The sequence below is a fragment of the Kogia breviceps genome, chromosome 18 (genome assembly GCF_026419965.1).
Source record: "Kogia breviceps isolate mKogBre1 chromosome 18, mKogBre1 haplotype 1, whole genome shotgun sequence".
In the NCBI taxonomy this organism is placed as follows: domain Eukaryota; kingdom Metazoa; phylum Chordata; class Mammalia; order Artiodactyla; family Physeteridae; genus Kogia; species Kogia breviceps.
Genome location: NC_081327.1, coordinates 45969221 through 45987797, shown reverse-complemented (window position 1 = coordinate 45987797; position 18577 = coordinate 45969221). Strand labels below are relative to the sequence as shown.

Here is an 18577-nt window from a genome sequence, read left to right as displayed (position 1 = left end):
GCCAAGGAGGAGGGGCCTCTGGAGAGTGGGTGGGGCGAGAAAAGAGGCCCCTTCCCCACCCTGGCAGCGCCCTTCCACCCACCCTCTGGGCAGCAGGCTGCCCTTTTCCCCCCGCTGGCCCTGCTGCAGCTGCATTCCTGGCATAACCCGGGGAGACTCCCTCCCCCTCCTCCCATTAGGGCAGGGACAGAGCTGCATGGGGGAGGGGAATGGGACACCAGGTGCTTGGGCCAGACTCACCCCGACTTACACGTGTGCTCCCTGGGACTTGGCCTGTTGCTCTGGGTCTTTGAGTTCACTCAAGCCCGCCCCACCACCACCACCCTCAACAAGTGCACTCAAGAGCAGTTTCTGGATGTATTCTCACTCTCATCCATGCAGTCTGGCTTTAGCTGGGTGACCCTGAGTGAATCACTTGCCCTCTCTGAGCATCAGGTTCCACAGCTGTAAAAGGAGGATTTGCTATTGTGAGGGTAGCAACGGAAACCCCCAGACGCCTGGGAACTGGAGGCGTGATCAGTGGCCTGTTCCCCCCTCCTTCCCTCACCCAGCCTCCTTCCGAGGTCCGCAGACCTTTGCTGACGCCTTCCCTGTCTCCCCCGAGCCTTAGGAAGTAGGTGTGGGAGAGGGCCAGGAGCAGGCACCAGCTCTGGAAGAAGAGAGCTGTTTATGTGGGAGGGTTAAGGGGCCAAGGGGTCCGGCCAGGTAGAGTAGGAAGTGAAATTTATCCTGAGTCCCTTCCCACCTCATTGGATCCGAGCCATCATCTCTTGCCATCCTCCCTTCTCAGCCAGTTGCCATGTTGGAAATGACCAGCGAGCAAGAGAGGTGTTGAATTAGCACCCACCTGAGACTTTCTCATCAGTGAGCAGGACTGGAAGAGAATTGAGAAGAGACACCCTGTGTGTGCATGTGCTGTCTAAACCAGGGTGGAGCCCATGGTGAATGTCTCAGCTCCTGGGAGATTGTGTGGAGGATGTTACGAGCTTGGGGGAGGCGGGAAGGGAGGCTCCTACTACAGGACCAACCAACCCTATCTGAAGAGTCACCTAACCCCTCTGGGCTTCAGTGTCCTCCTTCTAAAAGTGGGGAGAAAGTCAGCCAAGCTGGATTTCTACACTTAATGTGGAAGGGTAGCTTTATTGCCCCTGGCCAGTGGGGAGAGTGCAGGTGTCAGCCTTTGAGGACTGAGGGGGATGTTTGCAGACAGGAAAGTGAGCCTTCTTGGGATTCCTCCGCCGTGGTCCTTCATCCCCCAGGGTGAAGTGGCCCTTCCTGGGCACCAATGAGGGCTACCTTGCAGAAATGCACGGGGTGCTAGACACAGAGCCCAGGTTCCAGGCCCTCCAAGGCCAGCCAACAGGTCAGAGGACCCTTGGGACCAACTCAAGACAGCAAGTCCGCCCTTTGTACAGTGGCCAGTGCCCACTGGTCCAGCCAGGGAGGAACCCAAGTCATGTCCAAAGATCCAGTGGGCAACAGGCCATCAAATGAAAGACCCTTGTGTCTGGGAGGAGAGGCTGGCTCTGTTTCCATCATGCCTGTAAACAAGCAGCTCTCTGGCCGTCTGACTCCAGCTTCTCCCTACATTCTCTGTCTGTCTGTTCTGTTCCCTTCACAACAGGGTGTTAGATTCAGGCTGGAATCCCTGCTTGGTGCTAGACCTAGACGTTTCCTCCTGGGTCTCAACTGAATCAAGCTTATGAATCCCATGCTGTTTTCTGTTTGCTTTACAAAATAAGGGCAAAGCAGATCAACAGAAAAAATTTTCTCAAACCACGGCTTGGCTCAGAGAGAGGCCTGCCTGTTCACATCCCTGTGCCACAGCTAGAAACGTTCCTTGTCTAAGGTAGCTAAGTCTGAATTAAGTGTCGTGTGTAACATGCAAAAACGGAACATGTAAAAACCAGGGCTTTCACTTGAGATAGATGGTGATAAGCTATGGATGCATATTATCATCCTTTGAACTGCAACTAAGAAATATACAAAAAGACATAGCTAAAATGCCAACAGAGCAGATAATATAGAATATTTTTAATTCTTGATCAACACAAGTCAAGAAGGGAGGAACAGAGGAGACAAACAGAAAGCAAATAGCAAGATAACTTTAAATGTAAATGGACTAAATACTCCAATTAAAAGGCAGAGAGTGTCTGACTAGATCGAAAAGCAAGACCCAACTATACACTGTCCGCAAGAGATGCACTTTAAATTTAAAGGCATGTGCAAGGTGAAAGTAAAAGGGTGGGGAAAGAAAGACCATGCAAACACCAAGTATAAGGAAGCCTTGCTAAAATTAGACAAAGTGGACTTCAGGACAAGGAGTATTACCAGGGACTATTTCCCAATAATAAAGGGGCCAATTCATCAAAAATGTCTTAACTGGGCAGGATTGGGCAAGTTACTCAGCTTCAATTTCCTCATCTGCAAATGACAACAATAAAAGTACCTGCCTAGTTATGGGTACAGTGAGGATCACAGGATTTAACTCACGTCAGGTGTTTAGAAACATACTTAGCACATAACCAGTCCTCTGTGACTCTTAGCCCTCAGTGTTGTTGCATCTGGGACAAAGCCTCAGGCTCTCACTGTAATCCTCGCTGAGCTTCTGAGGTGAGGCTCTGCGGGCTCTTGCAAGATAAGATGTGAACACAGGCCACTACCTGGTTCCTCCAGTTCCTTTTCCGTGTGTGTGTGTGTGTGTGTGTGTGTGTGTGTGTGTGTGTGTGTGTTTGTATAGAGACCTGAGGCAGAGGAATGGGACGAATGAGTCAGCCTGCATCCAGTAATCAGTTTGCTGCTAGACCGAAAGGATGAAGTCAAGGAGACACTGCGATGGGGCCAGGAGGAGCGCAATGACCAGGTGGGGTTTGGATGATTGCCTGATTTAATTCGTGCTGGATGGGGTGGCTCCAGGCTGACCTGGGTCATCTTCTAGCCTGAGAAGCATGAAGGCAGTCAGCACCTGGGACCTGCCAAGTTCACATGGCAGGAACCACAATTATCTTTGGGACTTTCCCTCTGGTCGCCGGCACAGAGAGAGTGCTCGGTGACCTTCCCCACTTGCCCCGAGACACCCAGCCCCCTGCTCCAAGGCTGTAATGGCAGGGCTAGCTTCACCTCTGGCAGGGCTGGGAGCCCTGCTGGGGCTGAGCCAGCTTTGGCATGGAGGCCAGTGCAAGGATGCGGTTCCAGCTGGGGCTGCAGGCAGGTGGGTTTCTGAATCATGATTGATTCTTTCTCCCAGGCTTCAGTGCTCTTCCTCCACATCCATCCCTTGCTCTTCTCCATTCCTTTCCTGACACCACGTCCCAGTCATCCGCAGTGGCTGCTGAATGCCCTGCATTGAACGTTCATTGACACCCACTGAGCACCAGACACTGGGCACATGGCGCCCTCTCTCTTATCGTGGGTGGTGGGTCCAGGCACACCCAGCTTTACAGACAAGAGAGCCGAGAGGCTCTGAGAGGTAAAGGCACTTGCCCAGGATCCCACAGCTGATAAAAGGCAGGGTCAGGCTTTGAAGGTGGTCACCTGACTCCAAGGTCATTTTTCTTTACTGATTTTGGTCTAGATTAATCTTCAATACACCGACTCATCAGAAATCTTCAAGGGCTTCCCATTGTCTTCAAGGGCTTCTGCAGCCTCCAAACTTTTTTGATCTTGCATCCCTATTAAGTAAAACGTTTTTGTTTTTTTTGGTTTTTGTTTTGCCATACGCGGGCCTCTCACTGCTGCGGCCTCTCCCGTTGCTGAGCACAGGCTCCGGACGCGCCCGCTCAGTGGCCATGGCTCACGGGCCCAGCCGCTCCGCGGCACGTGGGATCCTCCCGGACCGGGGCACGAACCCGCATCCCCTGCATCGGCAGGCGGACTCCCAACCACTGCGCCACCAGGGAAGCCCAAGTAAAACGTTTTGAGCACATTCTCCATTATATGTCCATTTAAATTATCTACAAATTATTTGTGTGAGCTAATGTACTCTTGTATTATTTACATTAGAAAACATTCAAATATGGTTCATATATGAAAGAAATATATCAAGAAGAGTCTAATATTTTCTCCTCACCTCTGGTGATCAGCCTGTGAGTACCCCTGGGGTATACATACATCCCTACCTTGGAGACAGCCAGCCTGGAAGGTGAAGTGACAACTCCTGGGCCTGATACTGGGTGTTCTGTCATCTAAAGCCCTCAGCAGATCTCTTTCTACTGCTCCACAGACCAATGTCAAGGAATCAAATGGGCCACAATCATTCTCAACTCCACATCTATGCCCATACTCCCTCCCCACCTCCTTTCCCTTTTCCCCCTTCCCAAGTATTCCATATTGTATGAGCTCCAACCCAAACCCTAGGTTCTGTGCAAAGCCCTCCTCTCCTACCCTAGATATGAGCATTTTTACCAATCATTCTGCCTCCCAACCTCAGCCTGCCTGCATCACCATTAAATTATCTTGCCTGGCATGTCTCACCTTTCTGAGTACTTTATGTGGGTACCATTATTATTACTTCCATTTCATAGCTAGGTAAACTGGGGCTCAGAGAGGTCAAGTAATTTCCCCAAGGTCACACAGTAAGTGATAGAACCTGTCTCTAGAGTCTGAACTCTGCTTCAGCGCTAAGCTATGTGAAGCAAAGATGGTCTCTTACATTGTTGTTTATTCTTCCCGGCAACTAACATAGAAATATAGATATATGTCAAGCGAAGTGCTGAACGAATGATTGTTTGAATGGGTGAATGAATGAAGTACACAGGCCACCACTAAGAAGAAAGCCCTTGGACTTCCCTGGTGGTGCAGTGGTTAAGAATCCACCTGCCAGGGCTTCCCTGGTGGCGCAGTGGTTGAGAATCCGCCTGCCAATGCAGGGGACGCGGGTTTGTGCCCCAGTCCGGGAAGATCCCACATGCCACGGAGCGGCTGGGCCCGTGAGCCATGGCTGCTGAGCCTGTGTGTCCGGAGCCTGTGCTCTGCAACGGGAGAGGCCACAACAGTGAGAGGACTGAGTACGACCAAAAAAAAAAAAAAAGAATGCACCTGCCAGTGTAGGAGACACAGATTTGAGCCCTGGTCCAGGAAGACCCCACATGCCACAGAGCACCTGAGCCTGTGCACCACAACTACTGAGCCTGCGCTCTAGAGCCCACGAGCCACAACTGCTGAGCCCGTGTGCCACAACTGCTGAAGCCCGTGTGCCTAGAGCCCATGCTCCATAACAAGAGAAGCCACCACGATGAGAAGCCCATGCACCACACGAAGAGTAGCCCCTCCTTGCAGCAACTAGAGAAAGCCCACGCACAGCAACGAAGACCCAACACAGCCAAAAATAAATAAATAAAAATGCATAAATAAATTAAAGAAAAAAAAAAAGAATCTGCCTGCCAATGCAGGGAACATGGGTTCGATCCCTGGTCTGAGAAGATCCCACATGCCTCAAGACAACTAAGCCCATGCACCACCAACTATTGAGTGCACACCCTAGAGCCTGTGAGCTGCAACCACTGAGCCCGCACACCACAACTACTGAAGCCCTCATGCTCTGGGGCCTACATGCTGCAAATACTGAAGCCCACGCCCCTAGAGCCTGTGTTCCACAACAAGAGAAGCCACTGCAATGAGAAGCCCACGCACTGCAATGAAGAGTAGCCCCCACTCGCCACAACTAGAGAAAAACCTGTGCACAGCAACGAAGACCCAGTGCAGCCACACACACAAAAAAAAGAAAGCCCTTGTTGGAGGAGAAAGGGCCTACTTGATTCCTAGTACAGAATGTATTGGCTCCTATACCTAAAGAATTCTGGTTAAGACTTCAAGCTTCATGCATGGCTGAATCTGGTCACTCAGATGTCATCACCAGGATTCAGTGTCTCCAGCTCCTGGCTTGGCCATCCTCTGTGTTGACTTCATCCTCAGGCAGCCTTCACTGGCAACTCCAGGGTCATGCCCTGCCAACCTAGCAATCCCAGCAAGAGGAGAGGGTTGTGCGGTGGCTTATTGCACCAGCTTAGGCCATGGGCCTATCCTGGATCCCATTTCTGTGGCCCTCAGGTTGGGATGAACAGTTAGTCCCCAAGCACTGGAGCAGGAGGGTTGGTAGCTCCATACAGACCACATAAGCTGAGGTGGGGCTGGGGAGTAGGATGCTGTAACCAGGAGATGGGAGAATGAATGTGCACAGGTGTGAATTTCAAGTGTCCACTTGACTTTATCTCTTGCAGGACCTGGTAGACTGGCGGAAGCCCCTACTGTGGCAGGTAGGCCACTTGGGAGAGAAGTACGATGAGTGGGTCCACCAGCCGGTGACCAGGCCCATCCGCCTCTTCCACTCAGATCTCGTCGAGGCCCTCAGCAAGACTGTCTGGTGAGCCCTGCTCTCGGACCATGGTGGGCTATCCCTCTCTCCTGATGGTGCCAGTCAGATGCAAAGGGGAAGGGGCAAATGGATCCCTCCCTGGAACCCAGAGCTGTTCTATAAGCTCTTGGCAATAGTGCAACATGCCATAGGCATAATCCATTTGTATGCCTGATTTTGTCCACTGAGTGACAATCCAACATGTAGCCAGAAACCACTTTGAATGTCACTCGTGTTCTATTCCAGACTTCTGTGAGGGGTTTCTAGCCTTCCCTGCCCATGGCGGACTATTTTGCCTGCAATTAGCCCCTCTGCCACAAGAGGTCAGCACCTATCTAGCTGCACTGTTAGCCAGAGGGACTCTTCTTTTTTTTTTTCCTGCCAGTAATTCATCTCAGAGACTGAGACAGACTCACAGCTTCTCTCTTCTTTTCTCCTCCTCCCCTCCCGACACCCCACATCAGTGTCCCCTGGACCGCAGGTCTCCATATGCTTTGCGCACATGCTTTGGTATCATCCCATCCCCCTCTAGTTGAGAGGTGTGTCTCTAGGGAAGTTGGACCCTCTCGAGCTTCTGTGCATGTATATCTCTCACCCTGTTGACCTTCCTGCAGGTACAGCGTCCCCATCATCTGGGTTCCCCTGATGCTGTATCTCAGTTGGTCCTACTACCGAACCCTCGCCCAGGGCAACGTCCGACTCTTCGCGTCCTTCACCACAGGTAATGTCGGGTCCTTCCTCAATTGCTCCCGTGGCTCCTGAAGGCTGGAGACCTCGGTGCTCTCCCTGGTCCTGAGTTTCTGAGAACATAGAACCCTAAACCGTATCACAAAGATTTTAAAATGAGGTCTATCTGTAGGAATATTCTTCCAAAAGAAATGTCAGATCTCCCCACCCTCCACAAAATGAGCTTTAAAAAACAACCAGCCACACCTTAGCAGACACTAAATGAAATCATTTCATCAAGTGGTGTAACAATAAAGATGGGGTTTCTCACTGAGTCTAAGAATAGAAAAAGTGTGGCCTGGGATTGTTCATCAGGAAACTAAATGAAGTCATTTCACCAGGTGGCACAGCAGAGAGCTGAACTTGGAATGGTTCATGAACAGAACACAGATTAGAGCCTGGGAGAGAAGGATCCCAGAGTGTCCTAGAATGTCCCCCAGGGCAAAGGCCCGAAGGCAGAAGCCCTGACTCAGAGTAGCAACCCACTAACCTCTGCTGAGCACTTACCACATGCCTGGTGCTTTCCAGGGACCATCTCATTTAACCCTCCCAACAGCCCCACGAGAAAGGTACACCCCTTTAGAGATAAGGAAATGGAACCTCAGGAAGTCAGGCAAGCAATTCAGGGTCACGTGGCTAGGATGTAGATGCTAGCTGCCCCCAGGTGGGCAGGGGACAGAGAGAAGGGCTGACATGGGGTGACTTCCAAAGAGCCTGTGAGGCTGAGTGTCTCAGGGCAGCCACAGGTTTGGGCCTCTTCTGCCAGCCTGCCTCCCAAGTTCATCACCTACCTTTGGTCTCCAGGTGCGTGCCACCTGCCCAGGTAATCTGTCCGTCCTGGCAGAACCTGCCTTAGGGAAGTGCTTGCCCATGGCAAATGGTTCAGAGAGAGGCCGGGTAGGGGGACAGGCGGGAGAGGGGTGCTGGGAATAGCTCAGGTGGTCTTTCCTCTGCTGATCACGTCATGTTCCCAACTGTGAGCCTCTGAACCCCTCTCTGCCAGACACAGGCTCCTTCTCTCCACACTCCGAGGCTCTCTGCTGCCCGCCTCCCCCAGGAGGAGAAGTTGAGGGCTGAATGGTTTAGATGAGAGGGGCCACAGCCACAGTGCCAGGAGCCCCAGTTTTCCCACCTGGTCCAGGATGGGGAGGGGCTGAGCCAGCTGCAGGAAGTCCCCAGGAGCCCAGGCTGCTCCCGGTCCCCAAGGGTTAATGTGTGCACCCCTCGAGCCAAGGTTACCCTTTTCTGCCCACGCTGAATAGCTCAGGCACAGCACAGGGCTTGTTGCTGAGACAGCCTGCTCACTGAATCACCCACTGTCTGCCGGGCGCTCCCCTAACAATCACCAACAGTGGCAGGGCCGCCAGGGCTGGGGCCGGAGGGGGAACGGGATGCCAGAGCTTTGGCCCAGGTCCCTTTGCAGGACTCCTCCAGAGATGCCACTCGGTACCAGCTCCGGCCTGATGGGCTGACGGGGGTGATGCTGGGGTGAGGGGGCGGGCGGAGACTTGACCTATAGGAGGGGACTCTTCTGCGAGGCAAGGAGGATGATTCGACGGCTTCCTGAGAACCACGGGCCTCTGCAGAGAGCTGAGATGTGCTGTCTAATAAAGGTCTAGTGTAGGGGGTTAGTGGGGCTGTGACCATGATGCCAGCGACGGTGGCATGAGAGCCGCACACGCCTCCCTCACCTGCAGCTCGTCAGGCAAGGCAAAGGCCACAGGCAGAAAAGAATAGAGCCACAAAGCAAGGCGAGTGGAAGCTCAGCAGGGTCCCAGCACAGCTGCTGGACAAAGGGTGCACTGGAGTAAATGCAGGAGACTCAGGGTGCCAAGGAACAGTGGAAGCTGCACGGAGACACCAGTGCAAGGCTGAAATTCCTAGGTGCCTGTGTGAAAATGCTTTGGAAAGCAGAGGGCTTCTGCACATCCAGGCTGGCCCCCAGCACAGTTCCTGGAGGCGCATTAGAGTGAGTGCAGAGCAGCGTCCTAGGCAAGGATTCAGGCCTCCATGCGATTGTGGTGGGAGCCCCAGCAAAGGTCAAGACCAAAGTCTGTGGCCAGGGAATGCTTCTGTATGTCCAGTCCTTTCCCTGCTGGCAAGAGAGCTACACAGCGAGGAAGGGCTCCTGCACTCTGGGGCAGGGGGCGCAGGGGAGCTGGGAGACTCCTTCTCCCCCAGCCAGGGACCCTCCAGAGCCCTGCAAGGAGGACTGAGAAAACACAGCACAAGGAGGACTGTGTGGAACTTAGATGTACTTTGACTCATTATATTTAAAAATTATAGTAGCTGCTTGTTATGTATGAGGCATATTATATTATTATGATAAGTATTAATATACAATATATTATTCTTATATATAAGATATATATTTATCACATAATCAGGTGTTATATTCCCCCTGTCTTAGCAACAGCCCTTCACAAGTGGTAGGATATTTTACTGTTGAGAAAACACGTAGATGGTACAGAGCCGGGATCTGAACCCAGGTCTGCAAATCCAAAGCCCAGGCTCCCTGCACTTCACCAGAGTGTCTTGAAAGATCCCAGAGGTGTCCAGCCTTCCCTCAAAGTGGGACCTGGCCAACCAGAGCAGCCCAGCCAGGGCTGGATGGCCACTGACAGGCAATGCTGTCAGGCAAGTGTCTCATGGCACATGTGGACACAGCAGGCCCCACTGATGGGAAATGTCAGACCAGCTCAACACCTGATTTGAGAAAGATTGGATGGGTTCTTTGGGGATTGAATCTTAGCTGCGTTGTGTGTTCCTTTCCAGGCAAGGTGTGAAAAATTCTTCCTTAGCTTAGAGACTCACTTGGAACCGTCTATCAGAATGGCCCCGGGCCTGGGATCTGGTCCCAAGAGCAGGAAAGTCACCTCTCCTCCTCACCTTCCTGAGCTCTCTCCTTACTCACTAGTTCCCTGTGGTCATTCACACCGGGCACAGTCCTTCAGAAGCGCTTCCTTAACCAGAACCAGAGGCTGCCCCTGTTCTGCCCTTAGAACAGTACGGGTCAAATCTCATCTTTGTCCAGCCCTCCAGAGAGACTTGGGCTGGCCCGTGAACCTCCCACGAGTGTCTGAGCACCTGCTGTGTTAAGCACAGGAGATACAGAACAAAATAGCCACTCTGCCCGTAAAATGCCCACAACCTGGTGGCGACGAATGAGTAAAACAGCAGCCATAGCTCAACATGATGAAGGATGATCTGGCAGGCCGCAAACCCGGCCCAGGTCGGGGCAAAGGGCATCTGCGGGGGCTTCTCACAGGAGACACGTGGGGTAAGGAAGGGAGAGAGCGAACGCCAGTGAACGAAAAGATATGTGTGGGTGGAGCACGTGGGCATCTCAGGAGCCACAAGTGGTTCCGTTTGGCCCCCCGTACAGGGTGATGGGGCAATGAGGCAGGGAGGTGGCTGGCAGGGCTGGGTCTCAAGAGAGCTCGAGTGCCAGGCTAGGGGTTTGGACTTTACCTAAAGAGAACGAGGCACCACAGGAGGGTTTTAACAGCATGTAGGGGCAGAGAGTTGGGGTAGGAAGCTGATGCAGCCACCGGGTGATGAGGTAGTGGGGGAGTCAGAGCAGGGAACTGACCCAAGAGATTTTTTTTTTTTTTTTTTTTTTTTTTGCGGTACGCGGGCCTCTCACTGTCGCGGCCTCTCCCGTTGCGGAGCACAGGCTCCAGACGCGCAGGCTCAGCGGCCATGGCTCACGGGCCCAGCCGCTCCGCGGCACGTGGGATCTTCCCGGACCGGGGCACGAACCCGCGTCCCCTGCATCGGCAGGCGGACTCTCAACCACTGCGCCACCAGGGAAGCCCGAGATTTTTTTTTTTTAATGGAGGTGAGATACATATAACATAAAATGAACCATTCTGAAGAGAATAATTCAGTGGCATTTAGTACGTTCACAATGTTGTGCCACCACCACTTTTGTCTAGTTCCAAAATGTTTTCATCACCCCAAAAGGAAACCCCATCCGCAGTGAGCCGCTGCTTCCCATTCCCCCCCTCCTCCAGCCCGTGGCAACCACCAGTCTACTTCTGTCTCTCTACATTTGCCTATTCTGGACATGCCATAGAAATAGACTCCACATATCATAATATGTGGTCTTTTGTGTCTGGCTTTTTTTTTTACTTTGCCAGAAGATACTAAGGAGAAGGAGCTGACAGAGCTTGGTGACAGGTTGGACACGGGAGGGAGGAATAAGTTGAGCCTTAGGTAATACGTGGAAGTCATTAACCCCCCCCCCACACACACACTGAGGTGCAGCCTGGGGTGATGGGGTGGGCAGGAAGGAAGAAGAAGATGATTGGCTTCATTTGGAAGCTGCGGACCTTGGAGGCGGGGCTGTGGACAGCTGCATGGAGATGCCCAGTAGGAAGTGGCCGTCCAGGGCTGAGCTGGGGGCATAGATCTGGGGCTTGTCAGCAGGCAGGTGTGGCTGACATCCTAGATCAAACAGAGAGCTTATAAGAGGGGAGGGTCAAGGTTTTGATCCTGGGGACAGAGGCGGTTTCCGCGATGCAGCCTGGCAAAGGGCATCTAGAGAAGAGGAGAAAAGCCAAGTGTCCCAGCAGGCAGGGAGTGGAGCTGTGTGTTCAAACCTTGTTGGTTCAAGTTCCTTTGAGAATCTGAAAATTTGTGGACTCAACCCCCAGAAAGATGCACACAGACGCATCGTTTGGGATACCATATCAGCAGGTTCACTCTGAAATCCGACCGAGGACTCTGGGTATTCATAAACCTCAGGATGGGAACTTATGGGGTTACAGATTCAAAAATAGAGTGGGGGCTTCCCTGGTGGTGCAGTGGTTGAGAATCTACCTGCTGATGCAGGGGACACGGGTTCGTGCCCCGGTCCGGGAAGATCCCACATGCTGCAGAGCAACTGGGCCCGTGAGCCACAATTACCGAGCCTGTGCGTCTGGAGCCTGTGCTCCGCAACGGGAGAGGCCACAGCAGTGAGAGGCCCGCGTACCGCAAAAAAAATAAAATAAAATAAAGAGAATGGCTAGCTTTAGAAAACAGTTTGGCAGTTTCCCCAAAAGTTAAACATAGTTGCAGAAGGTGCCAGCAATTCCACTCCTAGGCATATACCCAAGACAACTGAAAACATACATCCACACAAAAAATCGCACATGAATGTTCATAGCAGCATTATTCACAATAGCCAAAAGGTAGAAACAACCCAGCTGTCCATCAGCTGATGAGTAGATAAACAAATGTGGTGCATCCATATTAATAAGGAATATTATTCAGCCTTAAAAAGGGATGAAGTTCTGATACATGCTACAACGTGGATGAACCTTGAAAATATTGTAAGTAAAAGAAGCCAGTCACAAAAGACCACATACTGTATGAGTCCATTGATACGAAATATCCAGAATAGGCAAATGCAATAGACAGAAAGTAGTTTAGGGGATTCCTGGCTCTGGGAAATGGCAGGGGTTGGAGGAAATGCGTAGTGACTGCTAATGGATAAAGGGCTTCTTTCTGGGGTGATAAAAATGTTCTAAAATTGTGGTGATGGTTGTACAACTCTGAGTATACTAAAAACCAATGAATTGTACACTTTAAATGGGTGAATTGTAAGATATGTGAGTTATATTTCAATAAAGCTGCTCCTTTTTAAAAGAGAGAGCAAGTATAGCCAAAGCAATAGCTAGTGGAGGAAAGAAGTAGAACTAAGAAGGTGAGCATAGACATGAGGAAAACTGTGACAAGAGCTGAAGTGTCGGTGAAGTCAAAGAATGGATGAAGTAGAGAAAAGAAACGAGAGCCGGAAGGACTGCAGGCTGTCCTCTGAGGGCTGGGCATGGGGAACCTCACACTGCATGATAATCACATCTCTCCAGTCTTCTGGTCTCCGGACTAATCTTCAGGTTTTTCACATCTTCCTCATATGCTATGATTTTAAGTATTGCTCATGAACCTACCCCTCCTTGGGTTCTCCTGGCCCTCCTGGCCCCCCAGTCCCTGGTGGTTAACATCTTCCACCAATAGCCCCCCAGCTCTGCTGGCTTCATCAGGATCGCCCCTCCCTCTCCTGCATGCTGCTGGGGCAAGGTCACTTTTTCCAGGTGTCTTAGTCCGTTCAGGCTGCTATAACAAAACATCACAGACTGGGTGGCTTGTAAACAATAGAAATTAATTGCTCACGATTCTGGAGGCTCAAAGTCCAAGATCAGGGTCTCAGCATGGTCAGGTGAGGGCCCTCTTCTAGGTCAAAGACTCATTGTATCCTCACGTGGCAGGAAGGGGAAGAGTTCTCTGGAGCCTCTTTTATAAGGGAATTAGTCCTATTCACCCCATGACCTAATCACCTCCCATCACCTTGGGGGTTAGTTTTCAACATATGAATTTGAGGGAACACGTTCAGACGATAGCACCAGGTAAAGGTCCAGTGCTGGCCATAGCTGTTCCTCTTACAGTCCCTTTAAGGAAGATCTCAGATCTCTAGCCAAATCTTACTCTGATACCAAAGCCAGACAAAGACACCACAAGAAAGACAACTACAAACTAAAATCACTGACAAATAATAGATGCAACAATCCTCAACAAGACACTAGAAAACTGAATCCTAGAACATATTAAAGGATTATACACCACCACCAAATGGGATTTATTCCAGAATGCAAGGGTGGTTCAACCTCTGAAATCAATGTAATACCCGACATCAATAGTCCTCTGAGAGGACTCCTCCTAAGCCCGACGTAGATCGTCACCGCCTCCTTCCCACTGTGACTCAAAAGGCCCTGATAGTGGGGCTGGGCCCCATAGCTGCTGGGCAGAGGGCAGCAGCTCCCAAGGTGACAGGGCCTTGAGGAAAAGGACCTCTGGAGCTACCGGGCACTGCCGCGCCCCGGGGCCGTCTGCCCTGACCTTGCCTCTCTCTTGCCCCTCTGCAGAGTACTCAGTAGCCATGCCTGAGTCCACGTTCCCGGGCCTCTTCCTGCTGGGGCTGCTCCTCTGGAGCCTGGTAGAGTACCTCATCCACCGCTTCCTGTTCCACATGAAGCCCCCCAGTGACAGCTATTACCTCATCCTGCTGCACTTCGTCATGCACGGCCAGCACCACAAGGTGAGCAGGGCAGGCTCTCACCCGGGTCCCTGCCACTGTGACCCACCCGTGGGAGCTGCCCATCTGGGTGGGAGTCAGCTTGAGAGCGAGGGGAAATCAAGGGCGTGTGACTGGGTCCTAACCTGCACCGGGCGTGGACAGAGTGAGCATGCGTGTCCGACTTTAATCCTCACAACAACTTCATTCCTTCACTTATTCATTCATTCAATCAGTGTTCACTTAAGTGCTCACTATGTGCCGGGCACTGCTCTGGACACCATTGAACAAAACAGTCAAGAATCACTGCCCTTGTGGAGCTTCATTCTGAAGACGGTGCTACAGTTCTCCCCATTCCACAGACTGGCAGACTGAGGCTTGGGGAAATAAAGGAACTAAGGAATTCACCCAAGGTCACACCTGGATGTTGTCCCCTGTGGAATCCAGAGTCTGTGCTCTCAGCCGTCCACCCCCCTGGGGCGCCTCAAGGGCAACAGGACGGTCCCAGCAGCTGGGATTGGAAGCCAGGTCTGCCCAGAGGAAGCTGTGTCCCCTGCTGCTTCTCTGTCCCTGCACCGTGCTGATCTCAGCCTGTCCCAGGGTCTCCATCCTCCCCCCCTCCCTTCCTTCCTTCTTCGTCCTGGAGCTGGTGCTCTGGCACATGGCCAGCGAGTCCTGTTGCCCCTGGTCAGAGGGGAGGGAGGCCTACATCAGTATATTGCTCTTTCTCTGTCGCCTGATTTCTCTCTCTCCTCTTTCAGCCCAGAGAGGGTCTCTCCTCAGAATACTCACACAGCCTCTAAAATCTTACCTGTCTGCCAGGCCCTTGGCTTGTGAAGCCAAGACTAGAGCCAGAGACTAGGTTCTTTTGTTGTCCGGCTCACTGTGACAACACCCCCTTGGAACAAAGAAGGCCACCTGGGGTGGGGGACCTGCCTGTTAACACTTCCAGGATCGTCCACCGTGTGCGCCTTCATCACCCTCAGGCTTTGTCCAGGTGCCCCGCCTGGTACTTGGGGTGGGGGGTTGGGCCTCCTCTCTAGCACCGAACAGCCTCCGGGGCCTCTTGAGCATAAAGAGGGGCTCTGCTCTGTGAGCATCCTGCCCACATCACACCCACCCCTGTTTTCTTGGCCGGTTTTCCAGGTCCCATCCTGGCTCGGAAATTGGGGGTGGGACAGACCCTCCAGGGCTTTTAGGCTTGGTGGCCCACCCTCCCCAAAGCCACCGAGGGTGCCAAGCCTACACCCTCCCTGGACTCTCTGGGCTGCTCCGCCCCATCCCCCATGGGAGGACCACAGTCAGGCCCTAGGGCCCCGGGCTGCGTCCTGACACGTGAGCCCCTCCATCCACAGGCACCCTTCGACGAGTCCCGCCTGGTCTTCCCCCCTGTGCCAGCCTCTCTGGTGATCGCTTTCTTCTACGTGTTCTTACGGCTCATCCTGCCCGAGGCGGTGGGGGGCACTGTGTTCGCAGGGGGCCTCCTGGGCTACGTCATCTACGACATGATCCACTACTATCTGCACTTCGGCTCCCCGCACAAGGGCTCCTACCTGTACAACCTGAAGGCCCACCACGTCAAGCACCACTTTGCACATCAGCAGTCAGGTGAGGACCTGCCGGTGCCTGCCCGCTTCCTCGTTTGTTCATTTCTTATTTGACAGCTGCCCCTGAGCTTCTAGCCAGGGCCAGGCACGGTTCTGGGGATACACGGTCAGCAAGGCAAGCATGGAACTCCCATCCTAGTCCCTGGTGCGGGGGGCTGTGCAGAGACAGGCACACAAGGAAACGGGTAAATAGCTAAGACCACTTCAGACAGTGATAAGCGCCACAAAGAAAATATAAAGCAAAGAGATGTTAAAGAAACCGTGTCAGTGGCGGAGGGGACCCACACTGTTTAATAATATAGAATGTGAGTCACAGATGGGATTTTACATTTTCTGGTAGCCACATTAACAAGTAAAATTAAGCCAGTGAAGTTAACTTTAATAATATAGTTCATTAAGCCAAATACAACCAAAATATGATCATTTCAACGTGTGATCAATATAAAAATTGTTGGGAATTCCCTGGAGGGCAGGTGGTTAGGACTCGCGCTCTCACTGCCGCGGGCCCGGGTTTGGTCCCTGGCTGGGGAGCTGGGGTCACGCAAGCCGTGCGGCGCGGCCAAAAAGAACAATTGTTAATGAGAAATTTTACATCCTTTCCTTCTATTAAGTCTTCGATATCTGGTGTGTATCTTGCACTTACAAGCCGGTCGCCATTCAAGGGCTAAATGTTCATTGGAAATACTTGATCCATATTTAGAGTTCATAAAATTTACAGTCAAAAAAGTAGATTCACATACATGAGTTGCTCCAAACGTGCCTAAAAGTTTTCCAGTAACTGAGTCGAGTATAGCTTTTTACATTGAAATGTAAGTTAATTAAAATTAAATGAAATTGGGAATTTAGTCCCTCCGTAGCTCTGGCCACATTTCCAGTGCTCAGGAGTCACATGGGCTAGTGGCTAACCTGCTGGACAGCAGGGTGCTAGCGAAAGTGGTCCAGGAAGGTGTCACTGCAGAGACGTCATTAGAGCTGAGACCTGAATTAGGAGAAGCCAGCATCCAATGTCTGGAGAAAGAGCATCCCAGGAGCAACAGGTGTGAAGCCTTGAAGCAGGAATGAACTTGGCATCTTCAAAGAGAAGGAGGCGGCTGGAGTATAAGGGAGAGAGAAGAAGAGGCAGGCAGCAGCCAGGCTCTCCCAGGCAGCCAGGCCAGATAAGAAATTTGGGGTTATTCCAACAGTATCCTTGGGAGTCTAGAAACACTGGAACTCTGCTCTTGACTTCTGCCAGAATGGCCCTGAGAGTTGGGAAGGCCATCGGGGACCCATGTTGAAATCTTCCCCACGTGCTAGCCCCAGCTAGGCTCCCTTCCGAGCACATTGACCCCCTTCAAGAATGCCTCATCTTCTCCCCATTTGTCTCCCTCTCTAGGATTTGGCATCAGCACTAAATTTTGGGATCACTTTTTCCACACCCTTATTCTGGAAGAACCCCACCCGAAGATACAGTGACAACTCCCAGCCCTGTTGTCCTGCCCTCAGCCCCGCTGTGGCCCCTACCCCAGTCCACCCCCATCCAGACCCTGCAAAGAAGGTTTGCTTGACCAGGCAGTGCGGGCTTTGTCCGGCCCTTGGGCTCGGTGGAAGATGCTGGGGAAACGCTGAAGCCCAAGGCTAACCATGAGGCTGCCCTCGTGACCCAGCACAGGAGGGTCACGTCCACTTGGTGGCCGAGTGGCCCTCAGGGACTAGCTCTTTCCTGGAGCAGCCCAGCCTCTTCATTCACACCCCTGCCCAGTGCCTTAGCCCCCAGGACTGCTTCAGGACCCGGCCAGTGGGGACTTTCCTAAGGGGAGTGAAGGCAACTGACCCCTGGGACCAGCTGGTGTCCCACCTGTGTCTTAGCACCCTGGAGCTGCCAGTGTTACCAGGGAAGAACGGAGTCGGCAGGGCCACGGCCCCTGTCTTCCCCACCTTCTCTTCCCGGGGAGGGTGCGGTGGCTCTGGCTGAGGACCGGAGGACACAGAGGTGGGTGAAGCACTCTCCAAAGAGGAGAAAGCAGCAAGCCTCCTACAGGCCACCCCCAATCCCGGGGCAGCACCTTTGTCCCCTGCCAAGAACAAATGCCAGCTGCATCACCAGGTGCCTCGGGCTGTGACACATCCAGCACCCACACGCCTGGCCCTCACCTGTCTGTGCAGGTGGGCTGAGAGTAGCTGTTGCGGGTCTGGAGGCTGGAGGGAGCCCACGCCCCTTTCTTTAGGAAGCACCAGCTGCTCTAGCCATCTCTCCGCCTCCAGAATCACAAAGCTTTTCCCCAAGGGAGGCTAAAGAGACCTCTCCATGGGTGGGAGCCCCATCCTGTCCCCAGCCATTCTTGACCTCCACCTGGCATAAGTGGGCCCCTGCCCGCCTCACTCAGGACCCTTCCAGCCAGTGCCTCCTTAAGCCGAGAAGAAGCCTTGATGCGGTGCCTTATCTCCCAGCCCCTCCTCCCCAGCAGACGAGGTTCCCACCCTTTCTTCCGCATAACCAAAACCCTCGCTGCTCTAAGAGGGTCTTATTTATAAACTATATACATACACTTAGTCGGGCCCCAGACCAAGTAGCTGCTCAGATTGCCCTGTCTAATCCTACATGTCGAGCTTATATAAAAACGTTTTTGTCTTATTTTTGTTCCCTTCTTACCCACAAACCGTTACTACTTGAAACTTTTAAAAAACTCAATGTGTGTAAAGGCTAAAGGGAAGCAGTTTGACCGATCCTGTGATTTGTACTGTTTACTGCGGGGTTATTTAAAGATTTTGGAATAAATATACAAACTACCGTTGTGAAATAAAGGTGTAAATAAATTGTATATTTTGAAAAATAAACACATTGGAAAAGAAACC

The 18577-nt window shown here is 52.2% G+C and overlaps 1 protein-coding gene across 1 annotated transcript in view; it reads left to right on the top strand.

Annotated features, from left to right (window-relative positions):
* The window catches only part of FA2H (fatty acid 2-hydroxylase), a 53859-nt gene extending 35282 nt beyond the window's left edge, over positions 1 to 18577 (top strand). Inside the window, exons 3-7 of the mRNA XM_059043771.2 lie at positions 6219 to 6361; positions 6967 to 7073; positions 13987 to 14159; positions 15491 to 15743; positions 17118 to 18577. Of these exons, the coding sequence (XP_058899754.2) occupies positions 6219 to 6361; positions 6967 to 7073; positions 13987 to 14159; positions 15491 to 15743; positions 17118 to 17197 (756 nt within the window). The 3' untranslated portion in view covers positions 17198 to 18577. The remainder of the gene's footprint in view (positions 1 to 6218; positions 6362 to 6966; positions 7074 to 13986; positions 14160 to 15490; positions 15744 to 17117) is intronic.